This window comes from Oryzias latipes, chromosome 7 (assembly GCF_053564925.1).
Source record: "Oryzias latipes strain Hd-rR chromosome 7, Olatipes_Hd-rR_3.1".
Classification (NCBI taxonomy): Eukaryota; Metazoa; Chordata; class Actinopteri; order Beloniformes; family Adrianichthyidae; genus Oryzias; species Oryzias latipes.
In genome coordinates this window covers 10,549,294-10,565,626 of record NC_136243.1, presented here as the reverse complement: position 1 = coordinate 10,565,626, position 16,333 = coordinate 10,549,294, and the positions used below count along the sequence as shown (strand labels likewise).

At 41.4% G+C, this 16,333-nt stretch overlaps 2 protein-coding genes across 6 annotated transcripts in view; both read left to right on the top strand.

Moving 5' to 3' along the window:
* The first annotated feature begins 481 nt into the window (after window positions 1–481).
* On the top strand, window positions 482–2,886 carry g0s2 (G0/G1 switch 2). 2 transcript variants are annotated; one of them, XM_078950206.1, is made up of 2 exons: window positions 482–563; window positions 2,051–2,886. In XM_078950206.1, the coding sequence occupies exons 1-2, from the start codon at window positions 550–552 to the stop codon at window positions 2,412–2,414; spliced, it is 378 nt and encodes a 125-aa protein (XP_078806332.1). In that variant the 5' UTR covers window positions 482–549; the 3' UTR covers window positions 2,415–2,886. The 2 variants fall into 2 exon arrangements, with proteins under 2 accessions (XP_078806332.1, XP_078806331.1); XM_078950205.1 differs by lacking the exon at window positions 482–563 and adding an exon at window positions 1,808–1,971.
* A 233-nt stretch (window positions 2,887–3,119) lies between these two features.
* The window catches only part of LOC101164981 (TAF8 RNA polymerase II, TATA box binding protein (TBP)-associated factor), a 48,565-nt gene continuing 35,351 nt past the window's right edge, over window positions 3,120–16,333 (top strand). For all 4 annotated transcript variants that reach the window (XM_078950204.1, XM_078950202.1, XM_078950203.1 and 1 more), the window contains exons 1-7: window positions 3,120–3,307; window positions 5,918–6,077; window positions 6,327–6,425; window positions 6,495–6,557; window positions 8,081–8,205; window positions 8,289–8,436; window positions 8,515–8,657. In XM_078950204.1, coding sequence (XP_078806330.1) covers window positions 3,260–3,307; window positions 5,918–6,077; window positions 6,327–6,425; window positions 6,495–6,557; window positions 8,081–8,205; window positions 8,289–8,436; window positions 8,515–8,657 — 786 coding nt within the window. In that variant the 5' untranslated portion in view covers window positions 3,120–3,259. The remainder of the gene's footprint in view (window positions 3,308–5,917; window positions 6,078–6,326; window positions 6,426–6,494; window positions 6,558–8,080; window positions 8,206–8,288; window positions 8,437–8,514; window positions 8,658–16,333) is intronic.

The window sequence follows — 16,333 nt, the reverse complement described above, 5'->3', positions numbered from 1 at the left end:
TTCACCCGCGCTCCTCTAGCGGCGCAAGATTTGGGTCAAAGGTCCGGGCCAAAGAGTTCGGGTACAGCGGACTCACGTCCGAGCAGCGGCGTCGCTGGCGCTGCGTCAGTCAGCCTGCAGGAGCGGGGCAGCTGGGAGCTGCATGACTGCGGCGCAGATCTGAACCTTTGCTCCTCATCTCCCCCAGCCCTTCCATGCTGTCAGACGAGGCTACTGCAGGGGAGGATCATCTGCGTGGACACAAATCTCCTGATGAAGATCATTGAGGTGGCGCCATTACGGGGGACAAACCCCCCGAGGAGCCCCCAATCCTTGATAGCACGTGGTCAATTTAGACTAAAAATATCACTATCATCTATGGGGAGATAATTTAACCCCCAACTGACGTATTACATACGAGTTAATCAATAGATATTAACTAAAACGTACATTATTATTTAGGTGGTTGAGTGAAATGCAATAAATTATTCCAACCTCCACCTACAGGGGGCACCAACACTGCTTTAGGTTTTTCCCAAAACCATAGAAGAAGAAAACAACCAAGACCTTATGAACGTTTTTAGGTCTGCATAAAACTTTTTTTTAAATATAACCACTATCTGTGTTGTAGTTGTTGTGTTTTACTTAGAATTATCTTTTCAACCAAGTTTGAATTTTAAATTAGGAAAAATATCAAAGAAGCTAAATCTTAATTGTCATATTTTAAAGTGATAACATATGACTCAAGTTTTTAGTTTAAAGTACTTTGATTTACTTTTGTTGATCTAGTGGTGGGGCAGACAATATACGTTTTTGATGCTATGTCTTGCTATTAAAAAAAATAAAAAGAAAACATGTTTTTAGAGAGTAATATGAAATTTTTATTTATTTAGCAAGATATTTGTCATTGTCATTGTAATAACGAAATTACATTTGAAATATCGACAATCCCCCTAATTATTTTAAGGGGTTAATAATTTATTCCAATCGTTTAGTTGTTGCCTAGGTATTGAAAAATATTTTAAAAATAAACCAGGTTGTGTTGACATTGAAAAAGATGATTGCATAGCTTAGAAATTATATATGTCTTAATCACACATTTATATCCAACAACCATCTTTGGGATAAACTGATGTAAAAATTACCACAAAAAAAAGCAAAATTCTGACATTTTCATTATACTTCCTTAAGCATAAAGTGGTACACTTTAACTTTAATTTATAAAGTATACTTGAGTTTAAATATAAGTATAGAAAGCACACTATAGACCATGTACATGCAGAGTATGAAGTATACTAACTAAATAATTTTTCAGACTAAACTGGAACATTTTAATTTTACAATATATGGATGGTATATCAAAGATCAACTTTAAGTATACTGCCTTACTTTTAGCATAGACGAAGTATACTTATAGTACACTAAAATAGACTATTATTTCTGAGGGAAATCAAGTTGTGTTTACATTCAAATAAAAAAAATTGCACAGCCTAGAAGTGATGTACACATGTTGGATTTCTGAATCACGGTTTGTCCTAATGCCATATTTGGACCAAACTGATGTAAAAATTATGCACATTTTCTGAGATATTCTAACATTTTCAATTGCCCTATATTTCCACTCTAAAAAAATTCCATAGGCGCATTGGGAACATTGTGGATTATTACAAGTCATAAACACATCCAGCATGAGTCATGGGTTCTGGCACGTTGTTATATGTTTATTGGATCTGTTGGGCAACAAATGATGTCACATACTCACTATAAGGAAAAAAACTGTCTCACTCCTTGTCCCACAAACTCCTGCACTTTAACCCAAAACAAGTGGTAATCTATAAAAAACAGAACAGTACACTCATGAATATGCATGAGTGTCCTCCACTGTGGGGGTTGGCTTCTTTCTGCTGTCCTTAAATTGAGATGTCTGCCCAAGTGTACAATGATTGTCCTCAATACACAGAGAAAAGTGAACTCTTTGGCATCCCCTTTAAGGTGAGCCCTGGCAAAAAAAGGACTTTGATTCCATATGAAGTTAAAAAACTGACCAAAATGTTCCTTTTTCTTTCTGCAGAGCCATCATGGAAAACAGTGGAGACATTGTACCATTTATGAAGGAGGTTCTGAAGGAGGGGCCCAGCAGGAACATGGTGAAGATCTACGCGCTGGGCTCTGCTCTGACCCTGCTGGGAATGGTCGGCGGAATGGTGGAAATGATTCTCCTGCCCTTTTCTGGGGACAGCCCTGCTGATGGCAAACAGACTGCTGAGCTTTTCATGGACAAGAAGAGAAGGGAGAGGCTGCTGCTGAAATCCCACCATGTCCAGATCCCCACTGAAGCTGAGGACATACTGAGCGTGGTGGTGCCTGAGGTCAAGCCCAAACATCTGGGCATGGTCACAAGGAGAAGCTCGGCCACTCGCCTGCATGCTTCCTAAAAAGACTTTCTCACTTTAACGGAAATGGACAATGGCAGACCTTTTTATTTTTATGAATTTCTAATTTATTTTAGTTTTGGTAAAAATGTTTTCTGCCCCTTTTTTTAACAGAATGTCAGATGTGGTGATACACTAAAAACTGCAGGACACAGTGACCTCAGGCTGCTGGGCAGCAGATTCTAATATGGATCAAATACCATGGGAAGGAAAGGGGAATTGTGCAATTCAATTTATTGTGTGTTTTAATAAAAATGGTGTTGTGCTAACCACTGGTACTCAGATTATAGGAAAATAGTGTCTACTTAAAGAGGCACATTTGCTGCTCCTGCACTGAAAAATCGTGAGAAATTGAACAAAACTTTTTTCTTTTAGTCTTGCTTTGATGGCATCAAGTATTTGGTGATTGAGGTACTTAATAGATGTCTGTGCAACAAGCCTGAATTAAAATGGGTTTTTTAATTGAAAATCACAATATTTTCTCTCTTTATTTTTTCAATTTTTTGGAAAAAAATATAACATTTATTCAGGATAACTTAACACTTTCAAAAAAAAAGTCAGATATTTGAATGCATTTTATGTTGTTTTTGTCATGAAGCCGTTTCTTTTCTTCCATCTGCCAGTGGATAAAAATGACAATGTAAACAATCGCAGTACTGTAGACGGACGTTAGGGGGCAGTGTCGGCTAAACTCAAGACATTCACAATCGTTTCCGTCTGAATGACGGAAGTGTCGTCATACATGGACAACTTATTTACTAGCGGTGGCTTATCGTGTCTAAGCGAATAAATCTGTTTAATTTAAAAAATTCACACCTAAAAAGGAGACATTTTTGAAGTTATTTCCAATGGCAGATCCCGCCGTGACGCCGGGAGGCGCGTTAAACTCCAGCGGGGTAAGAAAAGCGTTTGTGTTTGTCGTAAATGCTGCAGGTTTGCATCGGAAAGCTTGCTAGCAGCCACATCTGGATGCGGAAAGGTTTCATCGTTGATTTTGGGTTAAATGGCAACAAGTACGATTATACTCCACTTTGTTTTGAACGACTAGCTGAGCTAGCTTTAGTGTTTTTGTGCAACATGCTCTGTAAATGATTCTCTTCATGTTGAGACTATTGTTTCGGACGGAGTATATCTATGCTAACTAAGCCGACTATTCTTGATGATGAGGTTTTTAGTTTTCTGAACCTCCTGAAGGTTGCAACTCTCTTTAATACCTCCGAGCCCTCCTGGACTCTTTAGTACTGCCCTAACAGCAATTCAAAATATAAATTCACCCTTATTTATAGAGCGCTTTTCCTGCTACAGAACACCTCGATGTGCTTTATACAAAGAAAAAAATGTATAATGGTAATCATTAACATAAATTGCATGGTGGCGCAGTGGTTAGGACTCTTGCGCCCTGGTTCAAGTCCCGGCTGTGGGAACCTGAAACAGAACGGGACCTTTCTGCTTGGAGTTCGCATGTTCTCCCCGTCCATGAGTGGGTTTTCTCCGGGGACTCCAGCTTCCTCCTGGCGACCTGTGCAGGATGTTCCCTACCTTCGCCAACGAGTGGCCGGGATGGGCTCTGTAGCCCCGTGACTCCGAAAGGGTCTTAACGGGTTTAGAAGATGAAATGAAATTAGCATTAACATAATAAATATTGATTAACACATACACAATCTACAAGTCTCCAAAATAAAAAATAAAATATGAGGAAATGTACCAAACTCCTTGGAAAGCTACACAGATAAGTTTTGAGTTCTGTCTTAAGCCTCTACATTGGATGAAGCCCTCACATCCACAGTGCTGAAATGTGGCCTCGCTTTCTGTTCTGACCTTTGGGACCATCAGCAGACCTGCACCTAAGGTCTCTGAGAGGGTCATCAACTAAAAGCAGTTCTGATTAAAACTGAAGTTCCATTTTTTTATTAGCATGAGACTTGTAGAAACTAACAAAAGAACCTTAAAATGGATCTTTATGCTCCCTGGGAGCCAGTGCAAGATTTCAACATTTCAGTAATGTGCTCCTTCTTTCTGACTCTGCTTAAGAGGTGCACAGTTGAGTTTAGAACAAGCTGCAGCCAATAAAGATAAAGATAATCTATTTTAGATGTTAAAAAAGTGTGGATTCATATTTCAGTGCTGGCTTTGGAGAGAAAGGGTCTCACTCAGACAATATTTCTAAGATGAAAAAATGCAGTCTGCATCAAAAATCCCACCAAGATTTCTGAGTTTATAAGTAATGGGTTTATAAGGAAAAATGGACCCTCTCTTCTCAGCTTCAGGGCCAAGATTTAAGAAATGTCTGTTTTGTCTGTATTGAGCTTTAAGAAAGTTCTCTCCAATCCAAGTTTCAACATCTAAAAAACAACTTAAAAGGTCATCAGTGGGTCCCAAGTCATCAAGTGTCTCCTGATGACATCACCAAGTTGAAGCATGTACAGGTTAAAAAGTGTAGAACCAAGGACGGAGCCTTGTGGCATCCCACATGTCAGTCTGTGTTATGACGCATCATTTACATCAACATTAAAATCTCTTCCTGTGAAATGAAATTCAAAACGTCTGGAGACCGTTTCAGTGATAACATCTGCATAAGTATTTCTTAGGAACTGTAAACACAAGCAGCTGCTGCAGATTTTTTTCATTGTTGTGTTTATGATAAACGAACAAGTTTTACTTTAGATTTGAGCTGCTGTTTTGTAGACACTACAGAGGAAGGAAACTGACACGTCACACAGTGAAGATATGTGCAGGGCGCTGAAAGCTAGGCTGAAAGGAACATTGGTGAGCAACAGTATGGTTTCATGCAAAGGCTGAGAACCACAGATCCAACATTTGCTTTTAGGACGCTTCTGGAGAGGAACAGAGAAGGTCAGAAGGAGCTGCATTGTGTCTTTGTAGATCTAGAGAAAATGTATGACAGAAAACAGAGAAAGGAGCTGCGGTCTGGATGAGGAGTCTGGAGGAACAGAAGAACGTTGGAATTATGCAGGATATGGATGAGAGCTGGAAGACGTTGGTAAAAAATGTTCTGTAGGCACGACAGAGGAGTTCAAGGTGGAGGTGGGACTGCACCAGGGATCATCTTCGAGCACCCTCTTGTTTCCATGGTGATGGACAGTCTTGACGGATGAGGTTGGACAGGAATCTGTGTGGATCATGATGTTTGCAGATGACATTATGATCTATAGTGAGAGGTAGCAGGCGGAGGTTTCCTCTGGAAATGAGATGAATGAAGGAGCGGAATTCGAGTGGAACAGGGAGTAAAGGTGGAGGACTTTAAGTTCTTTGGGTCAAACAGTCCAGATCAACAGAGAGTGTGGGAAGGAAACGAAGAGCTCCCTCTTCATCTCTTCCCCTTGGAACCTCCCATTCCAAGGAGGTTAAGACAGGTGAAGGAAGGTTTCAGGTGTGACAAGATTGTTAGCAAGAACGAAAGGAAAGGTGTATAAGTCTGTGTTATGATCGAATAGATATCTTTGTCTTGCATCTAAATAGTCTGCATACTTTTTTTTTTCTTTTAGCGAGGGTCTGGAGCCAAAGCAGCTTCAAGCCCTGCAGAGAACTACCACCTGGCCCGGCGCCGCACCCTGCAGGTCGTGGTCAGCGCCCTGCTGACTGAGAGCGGCTTTGACAGCGCTGAAAAGGCGGCGGTGGAGACGCTCACAGAGATGATGCAGAGCTGTATGTAACAGTCCTGAACTGGAACGTTTAAAGCCAAAGAAAAATCGGTTCCATTTGATTCCTTCATTTCTGTACTTTTATCATGAATTTTCCCTTTAGAATGTTTTAAGGTGACTTTTGTATTTTTGTCACAAACTGATTTTAAATGTGACTCAGTTAGGCCTTTACTGTTGACTATTCATATACATTAAAAATGTTCTCCTGATGAGTCACTGCTTTATTAAGTAAAAAATGAGGATTTTTTTCTAGACATCACAGAGATCGGTCGGTGTGCCAAGGCCTACTGTGAGCACACAGCCAGAAGCGTCCCCACCCTGTCAGACGCGGTGCTGACTCTCATTGAAATGGGTAAGATGACGGGCTGCTCTCCCTCACCCCTGTTAGAGCCGCCATTGACGGAGCTTCAATCGTTTTCAGGTTTCAATGTGGACACGCTGCCGGTTTACGCCAAACGGTCGCAGAGGATGGTCATAACTGCTCGTAAGTAGATGCGCCTTTCATCGGCTCTAGAGGTTTGGTGCCGTTTTAAGGGATTTCTCTATCCGGAACATGAACTTTCTATTGTCTGGGTGTGCGTTGAAATCAAACTCAGAATCTCGATGCATTTGGAATTTGAAATTTAGACTTTTTTTTTCTTTTTTTTGGTAAAATCTTAAAAATACTAAATCATTGAGTCTTTTTGCTTCTGTTGAAACGTTGAAACACATTTATTGATGTTACAGAGAGGAACATGGTGCCTTTTGTTGCAAATAAAAGTAAACTTGATCTGCACGTGTGTCTTCCCTACATGGGAGAAAGGGGCGTGTCTGAGGAGAACTCCTCCAAAACCTCACACGGCCAGCTGTGATGTCATTTCATGGCATGAGATCCTTTTCTCTGCCAGGTCAGTCAGGATGAAAATCTTAACGCCGTGTCACACAGTTACTACGTACATTTTAAGTATTTTCTACGTAGGAAATTTCCGTCTTTTGTGATACATGCATGCTATTCATAATTCATGTGTTTTTTTTGTGTTAGTCATTCATCGATGTCCGCCGAGGGTCTCAGGTCTTTACGTGAATTTGGTTTTGAGTTGTTCAAAATTTTTGGTTGGTTGAGACTAATGCAGTTTATGCGTATTTAACATAGTTTATGCACAATTATTATGTAAATCGAACACAATTGCGCGTGATTTTAGGAGATGCTTACACAAATATTTGGGTTTCCACGACAGTTGCATGTATGTTTAACGGAGTATTCACACATGTACCACCAATGTATAACTTTTTGTATAACTTATAAGGCGCACATATCACATTAAAATTACTCAACTGATACATGAGTCACTAATAAATTGCATATAAACAGCACAATAATCACGCACAGTTCACGTAGATTGACGTGTTCTTTGGTGGTTTATTCATCTGTCTTCCGTGGTTTTAACATGGTTCATGCCTGATACATCTGTGAAAATTTCACATAAAAAAGTACAACTTTTCTCGCTTTTCACATATTTTCACTCATGACCAATTTCTTTTACAAGCGCAAAGCTGCTTGCTTTGCCGATCAACTTTTGATCTGTTGTAAAAGCGTCTCCACTGCTCTTTTTCTTATGGTTGTGTTTTAGGCCAAACCAGAAACATCCTGTCATTTTGTAGGACAAAGTTTCTACAGTTCTACAGTTTCTTCTACAGTTTCTTCTTATTTAAAATTGGTGGGGAGTGAGCTTGCCCTCATTTCCCATCCTCCTTTTGTCTACACTCTCTCCTGCTAGCTTACAGCCCCTCAAACTAACATTACCGGTGCAACATTACTGCTGTAGGCTTTTTCAAAGAACACTTTTGTCTTCTCCTGATTCTCAATGATTCGAATAAAAATATACTCAAAAAGGAAGTTTTTAATCTGAAAATTCTTTATAAAAGTCCTCCATTTTTAAGGAAGATGCTATAAGATTGTGCTAAAAACACCCTTTAAATGGTTACCTGCAGTCAGTGGTTTTTTATTTTTTATTTTTTTATTTCCAGCTCCGGTGACGAATGCTCCAGGGACGCCCAAGTCTCTATCGGCGGGACAAAAACGCACACACCCATCTCACATCCCCAGCCATTTGCCAGAGTTCCCAGACCCCCACACCTACATCAAAACTCCTGTGAGCCCCCACACCTGAGCTCAAAAAAGCAGCCAGTTTGCTTTGGAGGCTGTTTTCTAAAAGCCCCCGTTTCCGTCCTGCAGACTTTTAGGGAGCCAGTGTCCGACTACCAAGTGCTCAGAGAGAAGGCCGCCTCCCAGAGGAGAGACGTGGAACGAGCCCTCACCCGCTTCATGGCCAAGACGGGAGAAACACAAAGCCTCTTCAAGGACGACGTCACCGCCTTCCCACGTGAGCCTCTCTGACCTTCCGCTGTGACCTCGCTTAGGTCCTACACGGGCGCTAATGAGTCCTCTTGACCGCCGTCAGTGATCGCCGCCCGGCCCAGCGTCATCCCGTACCTCAGCGCCCTTCTGCCCTCGGAGCTGGAACTGCAGTCCCTCGAGGAGACGGACTCCTCCGAACAGGACGACCAGACGGACAGTGAGAACGCAGCGGGGAACATCAATTCTGTAAGAACGCACAGATTTCTTGCACTCTACTGAATCCATGCTAGCCTGTTTGCTGGGAGAGCTCATAAAGACTTAAGGACTTAGGGCATGGGTGCTCATTACGCCGATTGCGATCGGTCGATCTTCATGGACATGAGGGTAGATCGCCGGCCAGCAAAGACAAATAACCCCCCAAAAAAATGTACTTCTAAAAACTCCGTAAGCCAATCAAACTCCCCGACTTGTATTACATCTGAACCTAAGTCCAATGACCATAAACATCCAGCAACTTGTTGCTTTATGATGCTTTATTATTGTACCCCCCCCCCCCATTCTATAATCACCCACCTATCCCCCCTCTAACATTTCTCTCTCTTCTTCCTTCCTTTTCTTTTTCGTCCGGTCCAACAAAAACTGTTACAAATGAAATTAATTTTAAAACGTTTAGTATAAATTACAAAAGAAAAGAGGTACAAAAAAACATGAAGGACATTGTTCATCTTGACCCAAAAGACAGTGGGGGTGTCAGTTAGGCTCAATGGCAGAACAAAGAATTTCAAATGTTGAAAGCCGTCTTCTACTCATTCTCTTCTCTGATCCTAAGGTGGACATAAGCATTGATCCAGATTAATGGTTGCAATGCTCACCTTTTCATGTATAAAAGTCCGAATATTTTGCAGAGTACCGTAGGGAATCGAACCCTAACCTGCTAAAGCAGGCATACCATTATCAGTCTCTTTATTTTTTTTAGACCAAACATGAAAGGAACCGAGGATTTCCCTGTGCTTGGACCATGATTCAGCTTACTGGACTGTCTCCGGCCCCTCCACTTCCTCCCCTGAGTCTAGACGGAAATGGTGAAAATTCAAACTGAACCATTTAGAAAGCAGCATATCTCCTAGTCTAAGTTTATTTCTGCTGTGAAAAGGTCCCACTCTACAAACACCACTCACTCCATAACAGTCTAGATGCTATTCTAAGGCTCCTGAAGTCAAACCTCTGTGTCTGGCTGCCCAAAGCAGTTCTGTCCATCAAAGTTACAAACAGAATCAAAGCCATGGAGTTCATTTGGCCTGAACCAAAAAGAAAACATGGTGGAAGTAACAGCCATTACAAACTACTTTATTAGTCCAGCCTCTAGTTCTGGCTCCAGGGTGAGGTCCAGGTAAATCTTGTTGGGAGGAATAAAATGTTTTTTGTTTGAATCGCCCTTAGTCTGGCCCGTCCCCCAGGAGCAGTTTACCATGAAACAGCCCAACAGGGCAAATGCTTCTAGCAACACAACTCCTGGGGTCATTCAGGCACGCAAACCCCTCCACCACGATAAGGTGGCAATTCAGGGAGGGGAATTCATCAGTCACTAGCCAATTACTACAAATTACTGTGGGGAAACCGAAGTCCTCGGAGAAAACCCACAGGACTGCCAGGATTTGTTCAACTTATTTCCCTATAAATTTGGTGACTGATAATTTGTTTTGTTGGATCCAATTGAATGATTTTATTTTTATAATTTATTTATTCTTGCTATAAAGGCCACAAAAAATTAACTAATATATTTGTAAAGTGGGGGGGAACCGAAGCGCTCGGGGAAAACCCACGCAGACGCCGTCCTGTCAGCCGACCATGTCAACCAACAGACCAACGTGCTGCCCCTGTTTTTGAAGCTCATTTCGGGGATTTTTCCACAGAGTGGAGAGAAACCTTTAGGGGGGAGGATATTCTTTTTGGGTTTGGAGGTCCAGACCTGGCAGTCAGTGGCCGAATTGTTGAAGGAACTTTGGATTGTTAAATCCCTAGGCATGGCCGTCACCTTTGTTTCTAATTTTGGGGAGTGGGGGTGAAAACTATCAGGGGCTTGTTTTTACTGCTGGGCTGCAATAACACACAGTCTTGGACCAAAGGTGAGCTGGAACCTTCTTCAGAAAATCATTTCTAACATGTCTTTTTATTTTTATTTTTATTTTTTTTGTATTAACATTTCTAACATATTTTTATGATAACATCTTTTTTATTTGTCATATATTTTGCAAATTTACTAGAACTATCATTAAATAATATAAATGAAGAAGTAACAAAAAATGAAAACAACTATAATAAACAAAATTATATAAAACTTAAATTAAAACATTAAACAATCTTTAAAATACCCAAACTATTTTAATAACACACAAAATCTAGAGAATTAGACGTAGAAGGATTTTGTTTTGGCTTTTGCTCCCATCCAGAGTCCTTCTTTTAGGCAGCTTTACTGGCTGAATTCTTGTTCTTTTTGGATTTTGTCAGACCCAGAAAATGTCTTGCCCTTTTCCAAAATGATGGAGACTTTTTCTTGGCTCCTGGAAGTTCTTCAGAGTCCTCTTTGATGACCTGAAGACCTCCATCTTCCAAGTGCTGGCTGGTCTCCTGGACTGGGTAGGCGTCCTGAGTGTCCTCTGTGGTCTGGATCACGGTGACCACAGGGACTGGAGGCTGTTGCTGGGCAGATCTTTCTTCCAGCAGTTGACGGATTTGGCTCTCTTTGTCCTGAAGCTGAACTCTCAGACTCTGCAGCTCTGCCTGAAACTTCAGCTCTGTTTTGCAGGTCGCGACGGTCATGGTGGCGATCTGTTGGGCCGTGGTTTGGAGGGAAATGTCCTGCTCCGCTTTAAGGCTGTTGATAATCTGCTGCTTCATCAACAGTTCTTGTGAGAAAACAGATCTCTCATGTTCCAGCTCTTGACGCAGGACTTCCACTTTCTTTCTGGTAGCTGACATCTGGGCGTTTTGGTCTTGGTGAGCTGCCTTCAGATGTTCAATCTCTTCCTTCAGGAGAGTCTCAGTTCTGGATTGTTGACTTTTGGAATCCAGCTGTTGTCTAAGACTTTCCAGTTCTCGCTGAAGGATCTTATTTTTCTCACGTTCTGCCTGCAGGTCTTTGGTAAACCTTTGCTCATTTGTTAGGAAAGCCACTTTTAATTCCTCGTAATCTCTCTGGAGGTCCTTCTTCTTTCTCTGCTTGATGTCGCTTCTAACTTGGTTAGAGACTTTGGCGGCGCTCAGTACGTCTGGATGGGCGTATTTTTGAAGCCTCTCCAGTTCCCGCTTGATCTCTTTTCCATCATTAATGAATTTCTCTTTGAGTTTTTTTTGTTTGGCCAGTTGTAGCTTTGTTTCCTCCAATTCTTGGTGTAACTGGGCAATAAAATAATCAGCATGGAAGTGAGATTCTGCGTGTCTGGGCAGAACCTGGGTTCCATTATAACCCTGGTGGGGGTTGATGGGCATGGCACTCGGGTGGGGCTCCTGGTAGTTGTTTCTCCTGGAGAAATGTTGTTGTCCATGAAAAGCCATTGTTCGTTTGGAAAATATGTTTAAAATATTCCCAAAAGATAAAGTACAGTAGAATAAACTACTCTCAGCGGTTGTTTAAACTGCAGTGAGGTGTAGGAATGCAGCGGAAAACTATCCGGGGCTTATTTCAACAGCTGGTTTGCAATAAAACACAGTCTTGGAACAAAACTGAGCTGGAAGTTTCTTAAGAAAATCTACTTCTATTTAGGGACATATCATCGATGACATCATATGACATGGATGATGTCATAACCCCAAAGTCTTTGTGACATCAGAGTAGCTTTAAGCCTACATGTTCTGACACGGGGGGGGGGGGGGCTTTGATGAGGTCATCGCCGCGGTGATGACCTCATCAAAGCATTTTTTTTTTACGTTTTTTTTTTACGTTTTGCATATGGTGCGTGGTTGGAACTATAATAAACACATAAAACACATTCATCTTTGCTGATAATTTACTTTTTCTGCTAGTCGTGTGTTCAGACTTCAAGGATTTCTATAGAAAACCTTTTATCACTCCTCTCCTTCTCTCCTGCCTGCCCGTGCACGGCTGTCACTGCCTCTTGGAGCACCACGTGGCACGTGCTCACTCTACTTACACACCCACACACACACACACCCACACACACACACACACGTGCACTGTTTCAGAAACACACACACATCCTCATTCTACAACTCTTGCCAGGGAAAGATGAAAAATTTACTGCGTTCTGATTATTAATTTCCTTTGTATTTATTTCCATTACAAGCTGCATGCATTCTTGAGAGCGCGACATGACCACCGTGTCAGACTTCTAGGATTGTGCTGGGGGGGGGGGTGTTATTACTGTTCTCATTCACTCTGTAACATGAACGTGGACTGTTAGATTTCCATGGCAATCACTACATTTTTTGTTTGGGAACTATTTTGTGCGCAAAGTTACGTGTCTGTCTGAACAAAGGCTGAGCCTCCTGCCCCGTGTTCTTCATGGGTGTCTGGCTTCATGGCCGCCAGAAAGGTGACAAAGTATCTGCAGTCTGTTTATTACTGGGCAATATATAATTCTCTGATAGGATGTCTGTACCAGAGAGCACAGGTGAAACACGCGTGCAGCTAGAGAGCGGTCCACTGCAGAAGAATCAACACGCACCCCCAACACACGTGTGCGCGCTCCTTCCTCCTAGTCCTACACACGACGCAGCGCGCTCACACAGCCTCAGTCAATCTACAACACCTACATAGTCAGTTCATTAGTTAGATAGGTAGTAGTTAGTTGTTATTTGTTAATCTTCTTCCACTTTCGGCTTCTCCCATCAGGGGTCGCCACAGCGAACGAGTCGCATGGTAAATTTGGCAATGTTTTTACGCCGGATGCCCTTCCTGACGCAACCTTCTCAAACCGGGCTTGGAACCGGCAGAGGTAGAGAAGGGAACAGGGAGCAGCTCGGAGTCGAACCTGGGTTTCACAGACGGAAGGCGCTGCAAACCAGCACGAGCTAAACTGGCTCCGGTACTGTTGTTATTTGTTAATAAAGAATAAAAATACAATGCGGCCGCTGGGGAATTTTGTGTTTTAACCGCGACACCGCGCCCCCTGGTGGTTCATCACCGCGGTGATCAAAAATCCGACACCGTCACAGCTCTAATATCTCTCCCCGTATCTTTTCAATTTCTTTCTTAAAGTAAATCTTTTTCAAAGCCAACAACAAAAGAACCAAAAAAAATAATGTCATTCAATAAATATCCAACATTTCAACTATTCGCAGACCATGTCTTGCAGTTGAAAAAGTGCGTAAGGAACCGATTTACTGTTTACAAGCTCAGTTTGCTACACTCTGATTTACTCTCCACATTGGTCTTAGCCTGGCATCTTTTCTTAGATGGAAGTTCATCCATTTCTGGGGTCGGGCTCTGAGCTGAAGAAAACCTCAGGACAGAGTGAAGGTGTTCATGTTGGGAACTGGTGGGGTGTTGAAGAATCCAAGCGCGGACATGAAAAATAGAGTGTTGATCTGTCCTGAAATGTCTGATCAGTCTGGCAGGCTGTGGCTTCTCCTGGAGGCCTCCTCCTCTCCTGAGGTCTCCTGTGGGTCACAGCTGCAGTCAGTCCTCACCAGGTTCCTGTTTAAGGCAATGGTTCTCAAACTTTTTCTCTTGCTCGCCTCTTTGGAGGAGGAAAAATGTTCATTCCCCTCGCCCCCCCCCACACCGTGAAAAACTGTGACAAAATAAGCCAAAAACATTTATACTTAATACCACATCACAATTTTCAAGATTCCTGCTGCTAGATACTAGATACAGAAACACAAAGTTGTGTTATTGGCTGCGATGTGCCTGCTTTGTGCTTCACATCTTTCCAAAACGAGGTTGCAGGTTTGTTACTGCAAGTCTCAAGTTGTGCTCAATATATTGAGCCTAGCTCTGTTGTTTTTTCTGCATAGCCCCCCCCCCCCCCCCCCCCCTTAGGAAAAAGAAAATGTTTCACGCCCCCCCACTTACGCGGTGACTGTAAATAAGATCAGTATCTATAAAAATAGTGTAAGTATACCTAAAATTGTATCTTTTGTGATGCTGAGAAAATAATTCAATCAAGAAATAATAATAAATGTAAATTGATCTGAAACATGAACACAGCAGCACCAATAGATTTAACCTTTTTAGTCTGAAGAAATGGATAAAAACATTGTGCTCATTTTTTCTAAATGATCTATTGTTTATTTATGATCTCATAAAGTTCAGCTGTTTTCCTGCATTACCTGCTGTCTTTATGTCAAATACTGACACCAACTAAACAACAGGCAGACGTAAAAAATATATTTATATGAAAATAAAGACGTCATCAAAATGTCTACAATAGTTAATAAAGAATGACATTAATAGCATGAGCAGTTCACAGATTTCAGGCTGTTACAAACTCTGTGATATAACAGATAATAGGAAAGTAATAGTGGCGCAGATATTTTATCCAAGCACTGAGCGCTGCCGCACCTGTTAAATTTGCTCCCTGGGCAATTGCCCGTTTGGCTTGTGTCTAAAACTGCTACTACTGTGCCCCCCCCCAGCATAGCATCCCCTCTATTTGAGAAGCACTGCTGTAAAACAAAGCGAGCAATCCGCTGCTCTGTTTACCCCCCCTTTCTGAAAATGACAAGGGTTATGAGGTAAAAAGGGCACAGACAGCAAACGACCCCTTTCTCACATCAACTTCTCTACGCCCCACAACTACATATTAGGCGCACCGCCTCATAGGGCGCCCCCTACAGTCTGGAGAAAATGTAATACTTTTAAATGTGCCTTGTAGTCATGAAAATATGGTGATTCTAACAGATTATGAAGAAAAGCTGCTCACTTAACCACCGTAGAGAATTCTTAAAGTGTTTCATGTAGGCGCAAAGCTGCTTTTCTCCGCGGCGTTTCTTTTTTTTTTTTGAACTCTTTATTTAAAGATTTTCAATTTTTTATAGAAACACACATACATTTAAAAAAAACAGCTTTAAAACTGTACAGTCGTAGAAGGTGAAATAAGTAAGAACCAAGTATATACATATATACGTACATATACAGGTCTATACAAATGAGAGTAACATTAAACCTGCCAACCAGTGGCATGTGAAACACAGCTTGCTTATAGATTCCCTTAGTAAATTTTTTATAAAACAGACAACAACAAAAACCCAAATAAGTCAACTGAAATAGACCAAAAATAACAAATGTTACGACATATATAAGTCAGAAATGGTCCATATATATATATATATATATATATATATATATATATATATATATATATATATACACAAACATACTCTTATAGGGAAAATAAACAACAACAAAACAGAATAAAAACACACTTAAATACACATACACTGCAGCTCCCTCTTAAAATTGCTGATCTATTCTTTAAAACCCCTTACCTCATGTAAATGGCAGACCCTCAATATATGTTATGAATGGTGCCCACATTTTATAATATTTGCCCGTTGAGCCCTGTATATTATACCTAAGGTATTCCATTTGTAAACACATCATGGCTTCTCTCATCCATTGGACAAAGGAAGGGGGCTGTTCATCCTTCCACTTCACTAGAATTAGTCTACGTGCCAGGAGAGATAGAAAAGCTATTGCGTTCGTTTGATATGAGTTTAGTCCCTCTGTGTTCGGGAGAGCACCAAACACTGTTGTGAATGGATTGGGATCTATTTTCCTCCCACACAGATTTGAAAATGTTTTAAAAACAGAATCCCAGAGCTTATCTAAGGCAGTGCATGACCAAAACATGTGACTCATCGTAGCAGGTGAATGGTTGCATCTTGGGCATCGATCGTCACTGCTGTTGTATATCCTTGCCAGCTTAGCCTTCGTTAAGTATGAGCGATGAAAAACTTTG